The sequence below is a fragment of the Oryzias latipes genome, chromosome 11 (genome assembly GCF_053564925.1).
Source record: "Oryzias latipes strain Hd-rR chromosome 11, Olatipes_Hd-rR_3.1".
NCBI lineage: Eukaryota > Metazoa > Chordata > Actinopteri > Beloniformes > Adrianichthyidae > Oryzias > Oryzias latipes.
This window is the reverse complement of record NC_136247.1, coordinates 8,358,555-8,384,175: the sequence shown is the minus strand read 5'-3', so window position 1 is coordinate 8,384,175 and position 25,621 is coordinate 8,358,555. Positions and strand designations below refer to the sequence as shown.

Sequence of the window (25,621 nt, the reverse complement as noted above, 5' to 3'; positions counted from 1 at the left end):
AACTGCGGTGTGCCCCAGGGATCAATCCTGGGACCCCTTTTATTCAACCTCTTCATACCGCCACTAGGTCAGTTAATTCGCAGTAATAATATATCTTATCACAACTATGCAGACAATACTCAGATCTATGTGTCACTGACAGCAGGTGAATATAGGCCGGTGGATTCAATCAGTTATTGCATCCAACAGATCAGTGCTTGGATGCAAAACAACTTTCTCCAGCTAAACTCAGACAAGACCGAAGTCATCATGGTCCACAGAAACAAAGAGAAAGTGTCAGCAGTTACCTTCAATCTCTAGAATAGGGAGCTATGCCTGTTTACAAGTCTCTCCATGGCCTGGCACCCAAGTACATCTCTAACATGTTAGCCCCATATGAACCATCTCGGACTCTAAGGACCTCAGGGACCACCTACGGGTGCCCAAAGGCAGGACAAAACAAGGGGAATCAGCATTTCAATTGATCTTATGGTGCTAAAAGCTGGAACAGTCTCCCTGAGGTTGTGAGAAAAGTTGTGAGAAAAGAAAGGTTGTGAGAAAGGCCTATACTGCGCTATGATTCATATCTAGACTCAAAACTTTTCTGTTTAGCCGTGTTTATAACTGAAGGGTCCTTATCAACAACTTTTTTCATTTTCTTTTCTCTTTCATTTCTTCTAAAGGATTTTAATGCATTTAACGCATTTTCCTGTTTTGTGAAGCACTTTGAATTACTTAGTGTATGAATTGTGCTATACAAATACACTTGCCTTGCCTATTCTGAAAAGGAATGTGCAAGCAACAGAGGAATGCCACTTTTGGGAGTTCGCCATGGTAACGATGGTAACACTGTTCAATATCAACAAAATGTATTTTAAATGTTTTTTCCCAATTTGATGCTCAATAAATTAGGAGACAATAGAATACAATAGAATCCTCAATTTGTAGAAGGTATTCAAGGGGATTTATTTTAATCTTTTTTCAAGAACCTTGGACAATTCGACAGTTTATGGACCCTTTTTATTTTTTCCCAACAGCATTACTTTATTATAAAAAAAAATAAAATATATAAAAAGAGTAAAACAAATGATTAATCACTTTTGAAAATTATGAAATTGATTGACTTTTGATGATATTACTTCACTAGCTCCTAAAATTGATAAATTGATTCAAAAATCTTTCCTAATGTAGCATAACTTTGCACATGTTTTTAACTTTTGATACTTGATGAAATTTTGCCATGAAAATTCCTGAAACAGTGTTGTGTCTATTTTACTGGTATAGTATTATTTTTTAAAGCATATGAATGACTTTTAAAAGTAACATAATTTGCATATATTTCAGATGCTAAATTTGCCATGTTAATTTCTAAAATAGTTATTTTTGACGTAGTACTTAAGTAATTCATCTTTGGCATGTGCCTTATTGATACCTTATGATTCTTAATTCTGTCTGATAAAACCTAGGTACCGGATATTGATAAATCATCTAATAAAATGGTTATAGTATAACGGGGTGGAATTATATAAGTTCGCTTCCTTCCACTCCCTTTCAAGCAATATTTAGTAATTATGTCTAATTATCCTAAGTTTGATTAGTTACTGTATGAATGTATAACTGATGATTATATTGCTTCTGTGTATAACTTCTATTTGATTGCTTGAAATAAACCATTTCAAATCAAATCAAAAGATAGTGGCCTCTTCCCAAGGTCAAAGTCAACAAAACTTTGGTTCTGGTTGTACACTCACCCTGTTGTGTATGTGTGTATGCGTGTATGTGACATTTTCTGAAGATCGCTGAGACCAAAGGTTTTCTTTCCCATGTTGTGGAAAACGTCAACTTTCGCCAAGTTTCACACTTTGCCAAAAAATGGCCACTTAGCTGTAGACACGTGGCCATCCTATAATAATTTAAGAACTTCTTTTTGATATCCTCGACACTTTGGTTTCGTCTGTGGATTGATTTTTTGGGTGGTTTCTCGTGCTGTGATGTCATCATTTTTTGTGGAGGAGGGATAGTTCACAATGTCAAAACATGTATTTTCATTGGGCATAGGTGCGTGCAAATTTAGTTGAGTTTTTGTGCATGTGGCGCGGGTCAAACCCACAGTAAGAAAGAAGAATTGTGAAAACGATGAGGATAGAATAAAGAGCTCAGGAAGCAGCTTGAATAAAAACATATCTGTCTCAACGTTTTATTTGCACAACTTGACTCAGAACGCAGGGAGAACAGGTTTTAGTTCAAAGCTTGTCAAACACAAGATTGAAAGACGCAAAAGCCTTCAAGAAAAGAACACTGTAACCAAAAGAGAAATGGATTTTCAGCAACATTAACACGCCACTGACCCCCTCAGGCCAAACTCTTGATACCTAAAAGGCAGAAAGAAAGATGCGAAAACAGGCATCTGATCAGGTAAGAGCCCAGTTTGAAGGTCCTGATTCAACCACTTGCATGGTTCAAGCCAATGTTGGGGCATTTAATGGTTGAAGCTATCAGGAGGCAGTGGCTAATGCTTATGTGGCTGATAAAATAAGCACTCACAGGTGAGCCCATACAACCAGATTTTGTAAAGCCTGGGGGGTATCACCGCAGCGTGGTCATCCTCATAGTGCTGAGTCAGCAGGACTTCTGCTGTTGGCTAACATCTGCACATCATCTGTCAACATGCTTTCTGGGACAGAGATAATCTGTCAGACATTTTCTATTAAAAAATTGTGTCCTTGTGGAGTTGTGTTCCTTTTTGTAAGAAAATAATCTTCAGCAGTCGGAAACTGGACTTTTCCAGATTATGTGACTCCATGTTTGGCCTGCTCTGAGCTGGACTGAACCACCTCAGCCTGTCTGGGTACTAAAATGGGTTTTGGTGTGAAAACAGCCCCACCAAACTTAAGAAAGGGAAGGAGCTGATGCTTTACTGGAGGAAGGAAGAAAACAGGATGAGGCTTCATTCGGGCTCTGGCTCAGGTGTTCAGACGAGCAGAGCAGGTGGGCGTGGTGCCGTGGCAACGCTCAGAACAGAACTGCTGCCGCGCTCCATCCTGATTGACAGGAAGAGGCTCTACTGTGAGCGCCTGTGACTCTTCTCACCATCTGAGGAGTTTTCTGAAAGACACGGCTGGTTGAGCGAGTGTGTGGAGTGAAAGCTGACCGCTGTCCAAATTCAGGAGGAGAGTTGTGTCTTCCCAGTGAAGGGAAGGGGGGCGGACAGACTCAGTTTGGAACTTCCTGCTCGGCTGCTTCCTCTTTAACGGAGTCCTCCTCTTGCAGCCGTTCCTCCTCTTCCTGCAGAAAAGGAACACATTGCAGCTGTGAAGGTTTTAGGAAATGCAACAAATGCCAATTGCAATAGCAATTTCAGATGAAAATCGCACTTTTTCTCATGATGGAAGACATACATACAATGCTTGGAATAAATGAGTACACCCCCTATAAAAAGTACTAATTGGTTGAATGCTCTAAAGCATTCAACCCTTTGTTTTCCTCTTATGCTATCGTCCGCCGTTTTTCGGCACTTCATTCCTTCTACAATTTTTAACATATTTTAACCATTCAACTTTTAAAATGTTCAGCTTTTTCAGCTTATTAATGCTATGACTTTTGGTTTTTCAAATCCTTCAACTTTTTAAGATATTCCAGGTTTTCCAGGATTTTTTGTCCTATTAAAAATACATAGGGAAGTTATGGTGCATGAGGTGCCCGGTTCGACACCCCGTTCGGACACTTCAAATTTTTCTACCATAAAATTATTAAAATCTTTAACTATTTCACTTTATTTCAGCTATGAATTTTGGCCCTTCAAATCCTTCAACTTTTCAAGATATTCCAGGATTTTCCAGGGTTTTCCAAGATTTCTGCTCCTTTAAAATACATAGAGAATCCTTGAAACCTTTGTTTCAACATTAAACTGCTCACAGGACTTTGGACTTCAACATAAGTTTTGAAATTATTATGGGATGGCAACGCCAACTACGGTTTGGCGGCCATTTTGAGCCTAAATGTGAGGCGATTTTAAACTTCAGTTTTTACCTATTTTAACCATTTTACTATTTCAATGTTCAGATCTTTCAGCTTAATCCTTTCAGCTATTACTTTTGGTCCTTCAAATCCTTGAACCTTTGAAGATATTCCAGGATTTTCCAAGATATTTGCTTCTTTAAATACATTGAGAATCCTTGAAAACCTTTGGTTCTTTAAACCAATATAACTTCAACATGCCTTTAGCTACAGACACCGTTCAAACATTAAATTGATCACAAGGCTTTGGACTATAAAATACGTTTATAAATCATTATGGGATGTCGACACAACCTACTGTTTGGTAGCCATTTTATGACAAAATCTGAAGCAAATATTGCAAAATACTTTATCCATGCCTGGAACTGAACATATAGAAATTCACTGGATCTGGACATATAAGGAATGTGGGCGTGGTTAGCAAACAAACTTAGTTGCTAAGGACGTCCAAAGGTTTACTGTTTCCGATTTGTCTGAAACTGACGTCGAATTGTTCGTTATCCCCAGGCGACCCAAACATAAAATGGTTGCTATGGAGATAAAATCAATAGAGAAGCCACCATTTTGAAAAAAGTGGATTTTCTATATACATGTATATAAAATACATGTAGCTTTTACCAATATGATACTCTCAAACAATGTGTTTTTTTGAGTCAGTTGATGATGCTGATGCTAGCACTTTTAGCCATTTTAGCATCATCTTCAAATTTTCAACAGGACATCCATTTTTTCAACAATTTCAGCTTTCATGCTTAACTCCGTCTACAAATTTTGACCTGTTTTGGTCATTCTACTTTTACAATGTTCACCTTTGACCTTTGGTCCTTTAACTTTTCAAAATATTCCAGGATTTTCCAGGACAGTTCAGCCATTTTTTCAACAATTTCAGCTTTCATGCTTAACTCCTTCGACAATGTTTGACGTATTTTAGACATTCTACTTTTACAATGTTCAGCTTTTTCATCCTATTTGTGCTTTCATTCAGCAATACAGCATTCAACCCTGCATTTTCTTCTGGAAATGCAGCTCCTTCCAGTTTATTCAATAGCTCAACGAACAAAAGAAAAATGTCCAAACTTTCCACAAGGTTGAGTTTTATTGAACACTTCTTTAACTCCATAATATGAAATTAAGGTTTATGATGTAACTTAGATCACATAATCTTCAGTTTGATTTAAATTGATTGAGGCAAAAATAAAGGATTTTCTGATTCCTCACAGAGTTGTGTGAATGCTGTCGGCCTGCGACAAATGATGCAGAGAGGATTCTGCTGCCCTCACACAAACGTTCCTACTAGCATGTTCACCTGTGTGAAGAAGCAGCTCAGGTGTGAAGCGTCAGAGCTGGATGTGACTCTTAAGGGCTGCGCAGAAGTGTGTAAAGCTGGAGGGGCAGAGGGGGGTGGGGGGTGGACAAACTGAAAGTGACAGCGGTGATTAAGCAGCTCTGACAGATACAATTACCCCCAGCTGCAGAGGTTAATGGACACATCTCCACAGCAGAATCTGTGAGCAGCGGGTTAGGATCCGCAGCCGCGGGCTCCTCACCCAGCAGGCTGACGGTTGCAGGATCTGTCTGACTGGGATGCCTCAGAGGCGCCTGCGTTCTTTCCAAACACAAAGCATGCGATGTGCGGCTCAGCAAGCGTGCTGCCTTTGAAGGGGCCGAACCTCTGACAATGGAACCAGACGAGAAGCCCTCCCCCACACTCCTATAAAGCCTTGAAAAAAACTCAATCCTCTTTAGAACACACGGTTCCTTACATTTTCTTATGAATGTTTGACGCCTGAGGGGTGAGGTGAAAAAGTCAAACTCTGAAAAACAATGGGACCCACAGCCACTCAGACTCTGCTGGAACTGATGGTCTAAAGCACATGGGTCAAACTTAAGGCCCGGGGGCCAAATGTCATTTTCTGTGGCCCGTGAGAGCATAAAAGTTTTTAATTTCTTAGAATAAAATTATCTTTAGTTGATTACATATTATTTATGTGTAGTTGCTGTAATTATTCAATATTCGCAGGCCTTATTTCTTTATGCAGACAAACATATAATACATGTTCTTTCTTGCTCAGTTTTATGTTATTTTTCTTGGACAGTTTGATCCTTCATTAATGGAGTTATGTGGGTTTTAACAAGTGAAAAAAATGTAAAAAGATTTATGCTAGAAGTAACAAGCAAACTTGTTTTCTATGCAACTGTAATTGTTCCTTTAAAAAGTTATAATAAATAAATAATGAATTACACAACATTAAGGAGTAGTTACATTCATTTTTCAATAAATTTAGTTACATGTATGTTATATTTGGCCCTTTGAGGACAACCACTATGCTGATGTGGCCCTCAGTGAAAATGAGTTTGACACCCCTGGTCTAAAGTGACAACTAGGAGGAGTTATGGAGCCGGCCAACATTTCAGGAACAATCTGAGGGAAGTCCTGTTTTATCTTCACTGCAATCCCAGGAAAGAAATGATTGTTACCGTCAGTCAGTTGAAGGCATCATGTGTGTCTGAGCTGTAGGCTCCCCTCCACCAGAGGAAAGTTTTCTAAACTCATTAGATAAATATGACTTTACATCACAACATTCCGCAGCCCAGTCAAAAGAAGACAAGGCTGACAATTTGTCAATTATGTCTGGTTTAATTCATTATGGAGGCCCCCACCACACGCAGGGAGGAAGGGGACAGTCATCTGCCACACGAGTCTCCATGTTTCCACTGATTGATTCATTATGGAAGTCAGACTGTGGTTGTAACGTTACACAGTAACTGGTCAGCACAATTGGTCTTCCGTCTAGGTAGCAACTAGACTGAGGACATTAGGACACAAGTGGAGGTGGAGCAAACGTTCATTACACACTTCGATCTGACTGAGGAGATGTGGTTCATATGCAGATCACACATGAAAGGAGCAGCTGTTGCTCTGGCAAAAACTGAGGTTTCATTCTGTCTACTAGTGTCAGCATGTCTATATAGTTTATCAACTTTAAAAGTTTGTTTTTCAGAGATAATGCTACTACCACCTTAATTAGAAGGCAAACCCTGACATGACTCCAAAACTCAACTGGCTTACTTTTTTTCTGGATAAAGTCCTTATCCTGATAAGTCTTTGTTGTCAAGCTTTACTTCTGTTATCAGTTGGAGGAGGCTGAAAACGTCCTTAGTTACAGCTCTAAATCTGTTAGAGATCAGAACTGAAGCTGTGTTGCAGATACAGAGACACCGCGAGGAAGCTCTGCCTAAATCTCCTCCTCTTCCTCACTGTGTGAGGAAGCCCCGCCTGACTGAAGGAATCCTGCATCACTGCTTCTTCCCCCGGAGGTGCAGACCTCCAGAGAAAGGAGACGCTCTCTCTCTCTCTCAGCTTGTCCTCCACTAGGACTAGGACTAACACGGGAAAGGAAAGCCAGGACCTGGACGTCCTGAAGCCAAAGCAGACCGTAAAAGACTCACTTTGGTCCATAGGTGGCATCAAAGACCAGCGACTCAGCAGCCCCCCCAACACTGCTGCTTCACCATTAACACGCACACATACAGAAGCATGTCCTCTGTCTCACACACACATACACATTACTCTGCATAATGCGCAGTGGCAAACGCACTTCAGGAAGCTTTATCAAGCCGGCGCAGTCCTCAAAGAGGCAGCTGTTAATTAATGTGACAGATTCTCTTCTTTTCCGTACCTTTTTACGAGTCTGAGTCTGTGAAGAGCGAGCCCGCAGAAGGGGGGGGGGGGGGGGGGGGGGGGGGGGGCTCCTAAAACGCTTGGTTTCTGCTGGTTATCCACCACCACTGCACCCAGAGCACCAAGCTGGAGCACAGACACGAACTCACCATGAAACCCAACAACAGAATTATGGTTTCACAGCTTTAAAGAATCACGAACAATGAAGCACAGACAAGACATAACTGCTGGGAGCCATGCTCTGATATAAAAAAAAGAAGAAAAGAAAGGAGCCATGTCTCTTTTTTGGAAACAAAAGGAGTTCTGCTTTTGTTCTGAAAGATACAGGGAGTGATGCCTAAAAAGAAACAAAAGTGCATCAACTGTGCTTTTATCCTAAAAAATAAATAGATGAACTTTATTGTCTGATAAACAGAAATTAAAATAAATAAATGAAACAATGCTTTTATTTAAAAAAAAAAGGGCATTTACTCTGACTGTATTTTGTAAATAAAAGCAGCATTTTTTTATACTGAAAATGAGTTTTTGTTTTTCTAGAAATGAACTGAGCCATGCTTTTATTTTATTTCGGGAAGTTGACATGGTTTTGGAGCAAACAATGTCAACTTCCCTGCAGGGTTCACAGCTGCCACCACTGCAGCTCTGATCTACAGGTAAACAGCAGCAACCTGCAGCAGCGTGCACACTCCCACGTGCGCGCTGGGACTGGGTCAGTGCATGAGAAGCTCAGAGTTGCAGTTCCAATGTGGGGAGGGACGGAGGGGGTTTCCTGCGTTGAACTACCAAACAAACGGCCTCACGCTTGTGTGTGTTCTGTCACGTCATACGCAGCCGCCTCCTGCAGCTCCGGGTCATAAAAGACGACTTCATCGGTCCGTTCAGGCGCAGCCCGCCTCCCACCCTACAGGCGACTACAATTAAAGCTGATGACTGCTCGTGCTGCAGCTCCATCTCGTTTATGACCTCGACTCCGGTTAATGTCGCTTTTCCCCATGAATAAAAAAAAAAAAGTCCATTCCAGTGAGGCGAAGCTGACTCTGAACAAGGAAAGTCTAATTGAATCAGAAGGAAATTGCAGGAGTATCTTTTCAATGAGGAAGAGGAGCGCTGCTGCTTACATTTGAGACAATAAAAGCTGCTGCTGGGCAGAAACTGAGGAAACATCTTGCAGCATCCATCGTAGCACAGCTCCTTCATCCTTCCCCATGTTGATGAAAATGGTATTTTTGAGGTTTTTAACATGTTTTCTGATGATGGAGGACATATATAAAAACAATTGAACCTAAAATTTGAATTACTGGGTATTTCATTGTTAAAATCGTTGTGAACGTCTTTGTTTTCTTCGTCTGAGCTGGCATGTGGCTCAAAACGGCACCGTTGGATGGCTCCAATATTCCTCACCATTTTTGTTGCAGCCGTAATGTTAGGTCTGGGGTGTGAGGGGCTGTAAGCTACTGGGAAAGCATACAAACATCAATAGGGAGGGGAAGGGTGGGCGGCGTTGCCCCGTGCCAACAGTCCCACCCGCAACTCGGAGGTGAATTTCAAAATTCTATAATGGTAAATAAAAGACCGCTGGGAACGCTTTGAAATAGATCAAATATAATCAGAGTGGGACTTCATCTGCAGGTTGATGAAAAAAATGGGCAGAATACAAAGTGTGGTCACACACTCCTGCAGGCAGCGAGGCTCTGTGTGTGCTCCTCAGGCGCGTGGTTCCAAGGAGGCTTCCCTCTGTTGGAGCCACTGACTCACGACCATAAAACAGCGAGCATTCAGACGACAGGCCTCGCCGTGCGCTCTGGGCTAAAAAGGTTATTAGACCGGAGCCAGGTCCACACAAATAGCCTCTGGGGATCCTACTGCAATCACACACTCCTGCTTACTCCACAAATTGGCCCCTGAGAGGCCTGCAGGCGTCTGCGGCGCCTAGTTAAAGTGATTGAGGGGACCAGCGGTCATTGATTTTTCCCGTCATCTGCGGCTTCCCGTCGGACTGCACCCCCCACGCTGGTCGTGCTTCCTGTGGCGCCCTAAATCATATTAAACTGTGCTTACACTTTGGCGGCGGCTGAAGACAAGCATCATTGATGAGTTCGTCTCTGAGCCCCTTCAGCTTCAGCTGTTATCGACCTCTGCAGCTTCGAATCAACATGAACACAGCCGCGAGGTGGGGCGACCCGTCACTCCTGCGCCGCCTGCGATTTATCTTCATTCCAGAAGCGACGGTGATGAGCCTGATCGGCTGCTAATGAAAGATTCTTTAACGGGAGAATAAAGCGGGTGGAGGTATCCCCCTCCCACCCCCCACCAACACCGCCACCACCACAAATCCATGCCAGCAGCTGATGAGGAATGATGCCTGTTTTTCCTGCGCACATTGAAGGCAGCAGAGTGCAAGACTTCATTAAGTTAATCAGCTTAACTCCATTACAGCATTACACGGGTCAGCATGAAAACTCTGATTGATGCTGCAAACAGAACCCAGAAGAAGCTGCAGATGCTGGAACTAGAAGTCCCACTCCGATCATCTTTTGGTCTGTTATAAAAGCGTTTCTAATTGTCTTTTGATTAATATTTTTAGCCAATAAAAAAAAAAAAAAACTGGATTGATTTCTAGGACATGGTTTCTACGGAGCGGCAGTACTTTATTAGAAATTCACCTGAGTTGTGGGCGGGACTGGTGCAACCCCGCCCCCTGTTTCCCTGTCCAACAAAAAAAAAAAAAAACTATTTTTCAAGACGTTTTTTCTTCTGCTTCTGATTCACAATATGTTAAGAATAATTAGAAACAGAGTAGTTAGAAACTACCTTTTACTTTTTATTACACTCATTTGTACTTTTATTACACTACTGGTTTAAACTTGATTCATTATGTATTATCATCTCAAAATTATATTCCATTTGAAGAAAGCACAACCAAGACTATTGTCTCATAACATTCCTCATCCCCCCTTTTTCCTTTTTGTGTGTGCTGGTGTTTGTGCTCTGGTAAATGTCTGTGATAACCTCAGAGAGATCTGACACTTGAAGCTCCCTGACCTTCGAGCATCTAACCTGCAACAAACTGTGGGTGTGATTTTCACACCAGTGTCCATCGGATGATCTTCTAAATATGCAAATACAGGGTTTATATACCAAGCCCATTTCCCTGTTTTCTTTGTTCAGACTTTGAATGCAGCAGCCTGTTCATCTGTCTGTAACCCTTCGTACAAATTTGTGCTTCTTGTGCGGAGTAAACTACCACTAAAGCTAAGTATTGTCTCTGAGTCATTATTCATTCATTTCTGTGTGCAGGAAACTGAGATGGAATGAACCTAGTTTACCTATATTACAGTCCTGTTTAGAATTACCAGTTTCCTCACACAATGTTTTGAATAGACATACTCAGAAATGCAATTTTAAGCTTTTTTTTTTTTTTTTAAAAACATGTAAAGAAAACAAACAAAACAACCAAAAACACAACTTTCATCTTAGTGGGTCTATAAGCCGTCCTTTCTTAGGACCACAAATCCAAACCATTCCCTGCTGCGTGCGAGAGGACCGCGGCCGTGGTGTGTGGGATGGGGGGCCTGCAGCTGTGCTAGCAGTGAAGCAGCCTTCATGGAGGTGATCAACACTTTCAAAGGGTTTGAAGACAAGTGCGAGCACAGCTACCGGCTGCAGCCCACCCCCGTTCACAGAGGACCCCTTTGAACACGCCGGAGCAACTTTAGAGCCGTTACGGGAATCTTCTGCTGTGACACAGTGGGCCTCACTTAGCTGCCAGGGTGTAAATAAAGCCTTAAACAAGCCCCCTTGGAGCAGCAACAAGACTGAATTAAAGGCCATCCGATATTACAGCAAGACTGTCACTTCACTGCTGAAATCAATTTAGTGAGGGCCTGCAGCGGCAGGGATGTGGCCTCGGTCAGAGCGGAGTTTATCTGAGCCGAGCAGGCGGACAGAAACCGCATCTGTGATGAACTCAGGGCTGTCCAATAAAGTACAACACAAACATATGCACAAAGGTTTGCTCCAACACACACACACAAACATTTGCACAAATACGTCTCAAAACCTATCCGGAACTATTGATGCGAAATGTTCAAGGATGTGAACAAGCATCTGTAGAAAGACGTTAAGGAATGTTTATGCAAAAGTGCACAAACATGCACAAAAGGGAAAAGGATGGATTTACTCTACACAAACATGTACGCAAACATGTCCAAAAAAGTTAAGACACACAAAACATTGCACAATTGTTTCCAAAAACATGTGCAGCAAAGCAAACAAACACATCCATGTAAAAAAAAAAAAGTTTACATAGTAGTGCACCTACATATAAACATGTTTACACAAATGACTGCACAAAAATGCATACAAATGTTTGCACAAAAGTGTACACGAATGTTTACACAAATGACTGCACAAACTTGCATACAAATGTTTGCACAAAAGTGTACACGAATGTTTACACAAATGACTGCACAAACTTGCAGCAGATGTTGGAGGAAAACAAGGTTACAGACCAGCAAAAAGCATCTATTACCCATAAAGAAATATGAATATTTGCTTTTTAAATGTCCCTCCAAAACTGTGAGCCTCGCCACAAAGAATGACAGGTGTTCTGAGGTTTAAAACAGGAACAGGACTTGGGTCCCACTAAGCCAGTAAGAAGGTCTCCATCAGAAAAGGAGCAAAGACAAGACAGGCTGGACTTTTCACAAGATCGTAAGCATTTGACATCATCTGTCCTAAGCCTAAATTCTGGCTCCAACCATCACCCGATTGTCAAGATGGCCTATCAAATGTGTAACCCACTCAAAGTAAGATTTAGTGGAAGATCAAAGATGATCTGGAGGTGCTTAAGCACGACTGGAGTTGGCCAGATTCTTCTTTGTGAGGGACTTTTGAATCAACCCGCATACAAGGTAATCCTGGCAGAAAACCTCTTCTGACAATGCTCCAATTCAGAGGATTGTGTTCTTCCAGCAGGACAGCTTAGCCTCCTTTCACAATGGAATAATCTCAAAGTCTCAGTGTTAATTTTCACAGATGATTTTTTAATTTAGTTTTATTCTTAGCCTTTTCACTGAACAGTATTTTAGCCACGTTTCAGTCATTTCAATTTAGTTCGTTTTTTTTTCAGTTAAAAAAATAAAAATGTAATTTTAATCATCTGAAAATGTTTATAAACAAAATCATTTATCCTGAGTACTTAAGACTGTTTCTCAAGATATATATTTTCAAAGTAAACTGAAAAAAGTTCAATTAAGGAGGGATGGAAGCACTTTTTGTCTCCAAAAGCAGTCATTAAACTTAAACCTTCAGGCAGTTCTAGAAATCACCTCATATAGTAACAAAAAATTCAATGGTAGCTTTAAACAAGTTAACATGTCAACATTTTTGGCATAAAACTTCATGTTAGAATTCTGTTTTAAATAATATGCTGAGGAGTTTTTGATCACTGCGAATGTTGTTGATGCCTATATATTTCACTGGAAAGGTAAGAATACAGGCAATAGAAAAATGAATTAAGAATTAAGGATAGAAAAATTCCCCATAGACATACGCAACCAATCAAAGATTTGGAGACACATGTCCATTCAAATGACCCAAAAAAAGTTAGACTTCATGCAAAAAACATTACACAAAGGTAAAAAGAAAAACATTAGTCTAGCTCTGGTTTTCACTCTGATAATATCCAAAATATTCAGACATATGATATGTCATATTTTACAAAGCGATTTGTTTTTAATAGTGAATAGCTCAATTTCTATAAACTAAGCATGTGTTTACTTCACAGCATTAGAAGAGACATGACAAGAAAGTATAACTGACTGCAGGTGCGCTGACATGTTTCTGCTCTGATTCTGACGTGTTGCAGTTTCAACTCTCCATCAGCTATGTTACTTCTCTTCCTCAACTTTGTTTCTGCTCTTCTTCGGCTTTGTTTCTTCTCAGATTCAGTTGTGTTTCGGCTCTTGGGAGGTATTAATGGTCTTCTACAGATTTATTGTGTTCTTGTTCATCTGCTTTCCTGCTGTCCTTCGGCTGTGTTTCTGTTTTTCTTCAGTTGCGGCTCTTCCCGCAGCTTTTTTCTGTTCTTGTTTCTCTTCCTTCTTGGTGTTCTTCCGCTCTTCTTCTGCCTTTCCTAATTTGTTTCTGCAGTCCCATTTCAGCGGTGCTTTTCTTCTTCTATGTTTGTGCTCTTCTTTTGTACTTTAGTTGCATTTCTGCTCCTCTTTCTCTTTGAGCCTGCTCCTCTTCAGCTTTATTCATTTTCTTCCTGTCTGTCTCTCCCTCTGTCTGTATTCCTGCTTTTCTCAGCCCTGTTTCAGCACTCCTTCCATTCTGTTTCTGTTCTCCCCGTCGTTCTGTTTCTGCCCTACTTCTACTAATTTTCCCCTTTTTCTCAGATAACAACACTTGCTGAGGGGAGCTCTCGCAAATCACTTCCTGTGCCGTTTCTGCAGAGGCGAGGGTGACCACCCGCTATCTCTGCATGCCACCGAGGCTCAGAGGCAGAGATCAGGTAATATTCTGCACTTAATGCTGGCATTTCAGAAGCCCCCCCACAGGCAAAAATGGTGCACGGCTTGGCATTTAAAAGCAGATAATAAAACTTTCCTTAAATACAGCTCTCATCTCAGAGTGCTTTTTAGATGCCCTTAGTGAAGTCAATTATCTCCCCACACTTGCTATTACTGCAACACTCAGAGCAGCTCGCACTTTAAAAGCTCTGTACATCAAGTTTTCTCAAAAATGTCATTGCTAACTGCTGCTCAAATTGTCGTCCCTGCAACATTAGAAATGACGTCGGAAACCAAGTGTCGGCTGCTTTTATCCGCCTGTTACTCAAACATGCTCCTCATGAACTCTGTACAGACAGTAAAGAGCCTCCTCATCTGAAAGACGTTTCCTCCTTGCATACTTTCTAGGTTTGCCATCTTTTTATTTGTTTCTCACTTCCTGATTTCTTTTATTTGTTGCATCAATGGGGACAGGACATAAAGTTCACCTATATTTGTCGCTAATTACAAACCTTATTCCCCTGTCACCAGTGAAATGTCGCTTTGCTCTGGGGCAAATAGACCCGCGCATGCACATTCTCCCATATTTGAAGTAAACAAGTGGGAGGGAAGAGGAGGACAATCTAATTCGAAGGGACAAAATTCCCCAAGAGGCAGGATGAGGGAGCAGCCTCGGAGGAGGACAGAAATGATTTTTTTTTTATATCCAGTTAAAAATCTCCCCTAAAAAGTTCAGCTCCTTCACATTTGGATTTCCATTCAGATGTTTTTTTGTTTAGTTTTTTGGAGGGGGGGGTTTATTGGAAAAAAAACAGCACCAATATGACATACACTAAATCTTCCAGAAATATAACATTCTAGTGTTGTCAAAAAGATTGAGTGATTATAAAAAGCATTCAGAAATCAGAGATATTCCTTATGAAGGGGGTTCCAAAGACACTGTTTTTAGAAGATCTATGACATGCAGAGAGAACTTTAAGAGTAACAGCAAACCGTAGGAAACAGCTGTCAGTGTGGACGGTGGAGAGGGCACCTTAATAGTTTATTTAGTAAATTCTGTTTGTTAAGCATTTACGGAGGGAGTGGGACATAGCAGCATCCATTAAAAGAATGAATGAAATTGCTCCGGTAGAGGAGCCTCAGTTGTCCAATGTGATGGGACCAGAATGTTGGAATGTCTCTTTTTGAAAACAATAGATTTAAAAGAGAATTTCACGTGTTTTTGCAACATAAAAGGGGGGGGAGGGGGACGGGACAAAACCTTTTATCTTCGATTCAATAATGGAATGAAACTCTTATTAATGCTCAAATGTTACATAATATGACATTTCTAGTCGTCCCTCACTTTATTGCTGTTCACCTTTTGTGGTCCTGCTGTACTGCAGGTATTTTTTAGGGCAATTTTGTGTTCTGCGTCCTGATTGGCTGTAAACCATTGTTTACAGCCGTGTCTGCTGTACAGAATGTTTTCAACATAAACCTTCCTTCGTAAGGAGATCCTTGGTTTCATTGAATAATACTGAACAGAGGGTTGAACTTTGAGAGTTTAAACAAGAGAGAAAAGGGCAAAACTGTTTAATGCTTGAATAAAATAAGTGTATAAAGTAGTCAGGGTCTTAAAATATCTATAAACATTTCGACAATAAAGTTGACTACGCCTTCACTCAACAGTAGCTGGGTTGGCTCCAGCAACTCAGTGACTTTAAAAGGGTTTCAGCAGGTTCAGAAGATGGATAGCTAGAAAGATAGATACAGGGAGTCTTATTTTGAAAGGAAGCCACGTGAACCCCTGTCAAAAGTTATAAGATATTTCATATTTTGAAAAAAACTGCTATTTTCTCTTCATGGTGTTTTATTCATGCTAAAAACATCATGACAGCAACATAAATACAAAGCAATGTCTTCTTGTTCAAAAGGGTTAAGTGAGACGTTTTGGCCATTGCTGGGTTACAGTCAGTGAGAAATTGACCCGAATGGCTCTTTAAGAGTTGAAGGTTGCAGACCCCTGGCTTAGGGAGAAACGTCTGCAATAAAGGAGGGAACACTGTACAATATTTAAACGAACACGTTTAGACACAAAGGAGTCTCTGAAGTTTTTCCAACTGGACAGGAAGCAAGCTCAGATCCTTCCCCTCTCTAACTGGCACTTTTGATCACCTACTCAAGAATTATGAAAAGCAGATGGATTCTTTGTTCTCCATAGCAGAAGATGACAGGATGCCCACAGCACTCAGACACCCTCCTGACCCAGGCCCAGATTTGAAATGTGCTTCATGACTGTGGACGCTTCAGGATCAAAGCTTCAAACTTGTGCTGTTTTGAGTTTCGCTCTGATCAACCTCCCCAACCATTCCACTCACTTCTCTACAACATACCTCAGCTCATGTTTGGTGTTAAAGTGGACGACTGACACGCTCACCTTTGACGAGGATGTGTCACACTCCTGGCAGATCCACCCATATCCAGTCTGCTTGGGAGATTTCTTCAGGGGGGGGTCCAGACAGCCAAAGTGATAGCAGAGTTGGCACTCATCACACCTAGGACCCAGAAAAGAAGGGAATGTGATACGTCTGGCATAAATCAAACCGCAGTGTTGCTTCAAATATGAGAGGCTGAGCAGTACGGATGGATCTGGGGGATGCAGGCTGTGAGTCTTCAGGGATGGGACCCTTTTGTCACATAATTCAAAGCCTTGCCATCCTTCAGCTGCATTGACCTTCTACAGACCTGTACAGCATTTGGCGAGAGCCACCAGGAAAATACAACTAATACATTTTTGTCCTCGTCTGAAAAACCCTGTTCAAAGAAAGAAGCAGCTCAAGCTGGTTAGGTTCTGTAAGATTCGCTGAAACCAGCAGGATAGTTTACCCCGGCAGGGTCTCTCATCCTAAAAAGGAGGAAGCCCAAGCCAGGGTCTCATTGTGCCTGCCCCAAGTACAGACGGTTGTGTCAGGAAGATGAATGAAAAGACAAATGACTAGATTAAGAAATGTCCTGTGAACCTCGGTTTAGTCTCTGTGTGTTCAAGTATGTCTTCACCCCCCTGTGCTGTACACTGCCTCAGTAATGGAGATGAATGGAGAATGCAGCTGACCTCCAGGCTGTTAGCTCCTTTATCAGATTCTCACAGGAGAATGTGAATCTCCTTCATTGATTAGGACATAATTGGCTCCAAGTGTGAGGTGTGTGTTAGTGAGTGTGATTACCAGTTTTGCATTGTTTATGGGATGAGGGTGGGGGTAGCCACACAAAACACTTAAAGGAAACAAAGTGGGTTTTATGTTGTAGTTACAGCTCAATCTAGTTAATAAATAATACTTTGCATGATATTGTTGATCAGCAGAGTAAACAAAAGTATCGACAGAAGAAGCAAATCTACACTGTCTTAGAATCATGTTTCCCATCTGTCAGTACTCAAAGCTCTACGAAACATTTATAAAAAATATCTAAAAGTTGCTTTTCCGGCCATGATTCCAAAGACCAGCTCTGCTGTCACACAGATCATCTTTCGCCTTAAGATCTGAAATCTTCAGAAACTAGGTTTGAAACATCAAAATGTAAGGATTTTGTTGAGAATATGAATGAATTGGATTATCAATGGTAGTAGAATCATTTTCTCTTTTGATGCCTCAGATTTCCCTAAAGTGTGGTCTTGCCTTCACTTAGTAAAGAAACACAATCATTTGATTGACTGTCATCCTGATATTTCTGTGGTTGGAAAATGGGTTTCAGACTTGAGAAGGTACCAGCTTTGGCATCCACACATATAAGCTTGGGTTCCTTGTTGCCAAGTTCCCATGTTTCACCAATTATAACTATTATAATATTATTTCACTGAACAATGGACTGAGTTGTTACAGCAGGTTTTTTTCAAGTCAAAAGGTCCCTACCTTTTCTAGTCAGTCTAGAATAAATCCAGTGAATATTGAGCATTTCAAAGGAAAATGCCAGTCAGACCTCATATCCCTGTGAAACACCTGTTATAATGCGTTTTTGTGTTTATAGCAGATTCAGTCAAACTAGAGCGCAGCCTTAATTGGCACAGATAATTGGCATTGTATGAGTTGTAGGGGCATAACCTCACAACTGCTGCAAATTAGCAAAAAATATTATTTGACAAGTGCTTCCCCATCACATGCACACCCATTTACAGTACATGTGTGTGTGTTGGCCTAAAGTACAATGAACCAGCATATGTGCCTGAGGAGGGATGGTAACTTTACGTACCCTCTAGCCATCGCCTGAGTAAAAGACAGATCACCACCAGAGTGTGCACTCCACTAATGAGCAGGCACCTATTGTTGCACACAAACTGCAAATTGATTTGACATGAATCTTCAGCACAGAAGAAGTCAGAGGACCACCGTCTTTCGTTTCCCTGACATTTGAATGCCCTCTAAACCCCTGAGAAGAATCTTTTTTTGCTGCAGGACAGTGTTGACTGCACTCGAAGCCATAATCTAATGGTTGTTGTTACAAAAAAAGCTCAGTGTTAGAGCAACATCTGCCGAAGCAAACGGGTTGCAAGATGGCTTTGAAGACTGCACAACTAAAAATGAAAACATCTTAAATACAGGAGGACCTCAGCAAAAGACCCAGGGTCATTTCTTCTATTGAGCGGGGGCAACTCGCATAGATGTGGGAAGGATGAAACAATTGGTGGATGGGTAGATGTAGATATATGAGTGGATGGATAGATAGGTGGATGGGTGGATGATAGATGGATGATAAAGGGATCCAAGGGTGGATGTGGACTGATAGGTGTATGTGGGTGGATAGATGAGTGGGTGGATGAATGAATTAATGGTCGCACCAGGTGAATGAATAAATGGGTTAGTTAGATGCATGGATGGGTAGATGAATAGATGGATAAGAGATGATGGATGGAATTTTAAACTTCAGTCTGGGTGGATTGGATGTCTGTGTGTTTGTATGATGTGCAGCTTTATAAAGTACCTATGGGTTACAAATGTGCATCATTTCCGCATCATTTTTCAAAAACAATATGTTTTAGGGCCGCACGGTGGTGTGGTGATTAGCACTATCCCCTCGCAGCAAGAAATGTCCAGGTTCAAATTCTAGTTTTGTCCTATTTGTGTGGAGTTTGCATGTGTCCCCTGCACAGGAAAAAAGCATAAATAGAAGACAGATTTATGACATTTATGTTTCTGGGAAATTTGCTGTTGTTTTGGTTAAGACAAAGTAATCACTGGAATTGTTGTTTCAGTCTTCTGTTGGAGCTTCCAGGCTGTGCAGCAATGCCTTGGTGCACCAACAGTGTGGTTTCAGCGGCGGCTTAGCATGGATCTTTATTGGCTGAACAGAATTGGTGTTGTTGTCTGCAGCAGAAGCCTTTATCTGCTCTCACCATGCCCTCCTCATGCAGCCACAGCAAGGTCCTTGATGTTATCAAAGCAATTTGGCAGTCCTTTAATCATTGGGAAAATTGAGCATCCCCCCCTTCTCCTCCTGGTACTTTGGGGGGCAGAGACAATCCAATCACTCATAAGAGTGGTTATTGATTGATGTAATCTTATTGGAGGCGAGTGTTAGAGAGGACACGACAGACTGCTTTTGCCTGTTACATGTGTTGCTCTTTATTGGCAGCACTTGTCACCTTTCATCAGGTGTTTAATCTCTGTGTGAAGCTCACAAAACCCCTGTGTTGTCGACAGCACAGCCAACAGTGATGACCCCCCCCCCCCCCCCAAGCTTAGGCTGGCCAACCTCACACATTCCTGTAAATGTCTCAGCTCCACATGCTCAGCTCTCTGACTGAACCGACCAAACAGATCAGAACTTTGATGAGCCATTTGAAGCCAGACTGAAGGAACGCAACCATGACTCCAACTTTAGGACTTCAAGGGGGAAAGCTGCTGTTCCAGGAGGAAATAAATATTTGATGCCTTACTGGTTTTGTAGGTTTAACCACTTTAAAATAAGAGGGCAGTTTGTCATCACAACAGTATGTTCATTTCAACAGTGAGGGATAGAAAATCACACAAAGACAATCAAGCACAGCAGCACAGAGCTCGGGTATTTCTTGTAGTTGATGATCAGGTTTCTGCACTCTTTTTTGCAGATGACTTCTAATTCATTAGAAGAGCCTCAGCTCTCTCCACTGAGGCCCAGAGACTGGTTGGGCCACTCTGTGACCATAATATGCATCTTCTTCAGACATTCTTTCGTTTCCTTGGCTGTATGTTTTGGGTCATTATCCTGTTGGCAGACCCATCCACGGTCCATTTTACATTTGACAGTACATGGCTCTGTCCATCCTCCCATTGACATGGCGAAGTAGCCCTGTGCGGAAAAACCCCCACAAAGCATAATGTTTCCACCTCCATGCTTGACAGTGGGGATGATGTTTATGGGGTCATTGTCATTTTTCTTCTTCCAAACTTGATGGGTTGAGTTTATGCCAAAGAGCTCACCCAACCACAGCACCTTCTCCTAGTCATTCTTTAAATCGTGAAGGTGTTCAAACTTCAGGCGGGTCTGCACATGTGCCTTCTTAAGAGGGGGGCCTTTGTGAGCACTGCCAGATGTTAAACCATTGGGATGTAAAGTACCTGTATTACCAATTGTTTTCCTGGTGACAGTGGTTTCAGCTGCTTTAAGATCATAAAATAACTACTGACATGTTGTTTTAGGCCTATTTTTCACTGTTCTTATGATAATAGAAATCCCACCAGGTCAGATCTTGTTTGAAGCCCCAGGCCTAGAGGTGGATTGATGGTCATGCCCTTGTATCTTGGCACAAAAAGTTCACATGTATTCAAAAAAAAACCTACAAGTGACTAATAGAACTTTATAAGGCCTGAAATTATTAATAAAACAAAAAATGTCACTTTTACACAGTTGGCATGCAGAATGTAATATGAAGGTTTTTTACAAATCTGTAAGTAGAAATACGCGCATCATCAGGTGTTGTTAAAAAGGGGTGGGATCAGACAAGATTTCTCTTCATCCCACTCCTTTTCAAGCACCTTGTATTACTTTATATGTCTATTTTAAACTATTGTGTTTATTTTGCATTTGTGTTTGAAATAAAGAAACTGAACTGAATTAAATTGCACCAACAGTTGTCACCTTAACCTCCAAGTTCTTGCTTATGGGTTTGTAGTTCATTCTGGTCTTGTCTAGGTCTTCAGTCTTCTCCCTTGAATCCACTGAAAGCTCTTTAGTCTCTCATAATGGAGAGTTTGGAGTCTGACTGACGGACTGATTCTGTGGACAGGTGTTTCTACAGGTGATCAGTTGAAATAGGTGTCTTCATTTCAGGTGAGAGGTTGATCAGGAGAGCCTAACTGGTCTGTTAGAACCAGAACTCTCAAGAGTTACTAGGGGATCAAAAATTTATTTCCCTCAAAGAAATGCAAACACATTTATGTACATTCTTTAAAGTCCATTTCTTGATTTTCTTTGTGAGTTTCTATCTATCATTGTTCAAATGGACCTACCATTAAGATGACAGACTGTCAATTTCTTTTTAGATGAGCAAACCTACAAAATCAATAAGGGATCAAATACTTATTTTCTCCACTGTGTAATCATTGGTGTCCAAGATTCATTCACAAGATTCATGTCTTAGAAATATGCAGAAACAGACCCCAGAACTCCAAAATTTCCAGCATGTTCTTTTCTGGATTGGTTTGAAACTCCATCTAGTTTCAGCATTCACCGTAGAAACACCTGCACACACTTTGTGTCTGCTGTTATATTCTTCATCCCCTTTCAGGACCTTTGTTCGGTTTATCGATCTAGGACAAATGCTGACTTCACACAGCCATTGTCTGAATAAATGAGGGATCTTGTTCATATTTCTTGGGCTTACATTGTTCCTGTTGCGAGCACACAAAAGACAAAGCCGTGGTGCCCATCAGAGCCATTGTACGAGTCCTCCCGCCTGTTTTCTTCCAATGGTTAAAAACTACTTTGGTGTCATTTTTATGACAATAAAGGACAGAACACATTTTGAAAAACATGGCATGAGAACACAGAGAACGAAGTAAAACATGAAACATGAAAATCAAAATGGCCCAATTTAACTGTAAGTACAGAGTAAAGCCCTTAATGTAGCTTGTTGATTTATTTTATAGGTGAGGTAAAGCTGAACTTCAAATAAATTGGTCTTTTTTAAATGATCTAGACAAAATTAGATCTTAAAGTATTTAGTCTTAGTTTGATATTTTTCTTGTATTTTTTTAGTGTCTAAAGTTGGCTGGACTGAACCCAGAAAAACTGAATTGAAGTGAACCAAAAGGAGTAAACAATCCATCCATGTACACCTTTCAGGGTCTCTGGGTTGCTGGAGCCTATCCCAGTTACTGTGGGGCAAAGGCAGGGTACACCCTAAACAAGTGACCAGTCTGTCTATCGCTAGGGTTATCCTCTCGTACTGTAGCTCCGTTTCTTTCTTTTCTTTCCTAGAGAACCTGCATGAACTCCTGTTTGAGCAGAAACTCTTTGCTCTGCGTGGAGCTGGGTTCTCCAGCCTGCAACTCCTACTCGGTGAACGCGCAGCACTGCAGCCACAGAAACTTCTTTCTTCTTAAGCAGCACCAGCATCTGAGCCCAAGTGGCTAAAACAGGCGGTGAATTTATCACAAGTGGGCAATGCAATTACCCCGGGAGGGGGGCACGTGACACAAATCAATATGACACAAAGCGCTAAGCCATTAACTCTCATCCGTGACAAAGTGCAGAGCAGAAAGGAGTGGATTATTGGACTCTGCAAGCCTCCTGCTTTTGATCTACTGTTGGGTCACTGCAACATTACAAAAGAGCCATTGTTTTACAGGATGGGATGTAATGAATGACTGCTGAAGCTGCACTTGTGGATAATGCCAACTCAGAGCGGCTACTTTTATTAGTTTATCTGGACACAACTCATTCACAGCCACTGGAAGGACAGGGACTGATTGCCTCCCCCCACCCATCACCTCCTGCTGCCTTTCTACCTAAGCTGGCTCCCCGTTTCCAGCAGGGGGCACCAATCAACTAGGAAGCAGAATGGAAAAATGGGATTTCCAGAGCAAAACAAGCGTCCCCGCCCCTCCGCAGAACAAACTCCAGCCTTGTGGCTTCAAACAGGAGAAAAGTTAAACCAGAAGAAATACAATCAGCTTGAAGCACAACAAGTCTTTTTCCGACACGAGTGTACCCTATGAGGCTATAAGGCAGCTGCAGAGTCAGGTTCAGGGGGGGGGGGTAATTACACAGGAAACGGGCAGGAGGGAAAACATAGCCTAAAGAGAGGAGAGACAGAGTGCTGTTCTGGGGGTGGGAGCGGGAGAGGGCGGAGAGTGAAGAAGCTCAGGGAGAATTCAGGCAGAATCAGCTGGATAAAGAGATGGGGGTAGGGGGTGGGGGGGGGGGGTTGGAGGAGCTCAGGAGTAATAGATTTTAGCTGCTTGGCCACTCTTCCCACACAGCCCCATTCCCCACTCCTCACTTTTCTGCTTTAATGGGGGGGTGAAGTCAGCAAAAACAAAATGCCGCCATTAAATCATCTCCCAGGATCTGGTGTCAGAGCGGTAATGGGAAATGCACTTGTCATCCAAAAGGTTACTGGCTTCCAGAACCTCCTTCATCCTCAGACCCCCCCCCAACTGGATCTCATCCTGAACCAAAAACTAAGCGACTACAATGGCCTCTGCTCCCTCCTCCCCCCCTCCCCGAAAGCCTGTGGGCAAACAGATGGTTTCATCTCAGGGATGACCACAACAAGACCCCCCACCCACCCTGTCAAACGCCAAAATTCCAAAAAAATGTCCTCCTGCTGAGAGGGGGAGCTGTTCTTGATTTCATCAGGGACAGCTGATCTGTCGTCCACTTTTTTTTGACTAAATCTACATGAAAAGAGGCAAAGTTATCACGACTTTTACTAATGAACTGTAAAACCCCGCAAAATTGATTTACCAAAGTAAAATACATGAAAATCTGCATTTGCCAAGTTGAGACATAAAACAACTCTGTTCCTGAAGGACACCTTCAGGTAAAATCCAACACCTGAAAAGAAAACTGCTGCTGTCACCTGCAGACTACTACACCTTAGGAGAGACAAAGCCCACATTTTAGGATGGGTCTTTTAAAAAGGAAAAGGTAAACTGATCAGTAATGTCGGCACGAGTTTGGAGCTAAGCCGATGTGTTCAAGTGAGGAAAGAATATGGAAAACTGCTGATGACCAAAGTCAAGGTGAGCAAATCGCATTAACACTAAGAGGGCAAACAGCACTGATAGTAAAATAACATCTTAATCTTTAGAATATAATCAGATAGTACATAATGTACTTCTCTGATTCTGTTTAAAGATTTAAAGTTGTACAGATTCAAAAACAATATCACTATCAAAATTTTTTTTTTTTAAATAAAAAAGGCTGGAAAATTTGAACGTAGTCTCAGTATTTGCATCGACTCCTGCAGTGGTGACACAGAGACGGTCAGTCAGCGGATCTGCTGAGCTGTCATGAAGGTGCTGCTCCCATAGCAGCCTTCATCACTTCTGTCAGGTCCACAGTCTTCCTCATGATTTTGTCTTTTACAATATAAGGAACTAAGCTACTTGAATCCCATTTTTTATGGCAATATAAATCATTGAAATGTAGCTTTAAGGAGCGTCAATTTGTGAAGCTTTAGATTGACGAACTGATCTATAAAACAGACTGTCTACAAAGTGTTAGGAGATAAAGGGTCTCATAAACCAATAACCTTTGTAAGATTTTTTTAAAGAATTGTTTCTGATGCAGACTTTCTGTCTGATGGACGTGTGCTCTCCCGTCTGTGAGATACAAAGAACCAAAAAAAAAGGAGTTTACTGTTTCTCAATTTTGTTTTCCATCTATCAACATAAAAAAAGTTTTCAGACAAGTACTTTTAAAAAAATGTGATTTTTGTTTTGCTTTTTTGTTTGGATTGTTTGTTTTTTATGCTAATTTTTTTTTTATCGGACTATATGATAGTCTTTTGATTAAACAGGTTTGTTTCATCATTGCTTCCATGCTTTAGCGTTTTAATTCTTCTCGTTACATTTATAGAAAACGGCAAAGCAGAGGCAGTGTTCTTCAGTCGTTTGAGTGTTTTCTAGACAGCATGGGAAGTCTATCTCTGTATACATTTGTGTACTTTTTCATAGAACATCATTTAATTTGAATAATTTGATCGAATAACTTCTTTAAAGGCAGTTGATTCCTGAAGGAAGTTGGTAACTGTGTTGCATGTGTCTTGATGCCTTTAGTGTGGGTGGATTTGCTGCTTAAACAATAAAAACTCTCTCCTGACGGGTCGGCGTGATGACAGAGTAAGGAGGAGCTTTAAAACGGTGTGGTTCTGCAGACAAAAGCCCGGACTCTTTCATTTGTGCGGGCTGACGAGCGGCATTTGGTGTGAGCCGTCCTCGCAGAGCAGGAAGGCCACTCCTGCGGT

At 41.5% G+C, this 25,621-nt stretch overlaps 1 protein-coding gene across 4 annotated transcripts in view; it reads right to left on the bottom strand.

Moving 5' to 3' along the window:
• Window positions 1-2,147: 2,147 nt before the first annotated feature.
• phf14 (PHD finger protein 14) overlaps window positions 2,148-25,621 on the bottom strand; it is a 58,270-nt gene continuing 34,796 nt past the window's right edge. For 2 of the 4 annotated variants that reach the window (XM_011481152.3, XM_020707279.3), the window contains exons 17-18: window positions 16,613-16,730; window positions 2,148-3,264 (exon numbers count right to left, since the gene is read on the bottom strand). In XM_011481152.3, the coding sequence (XP_011479454.1) occupies window positions 3,193-3,264; window positions 16,613-16,730 (190 nt within the window). In that variant the 3' untranslated portion in view covers window positions 2,148-3,192. Of the gene's footprint in view, window positions 3,265-7,630; window positions 7,805-16,612; window positions 16,731-25,621 lie in introns of those variants that run through there. The other 2 variants (XM_078955296.1, XM_078955297.1) reach the window with 1 other exon arrangement.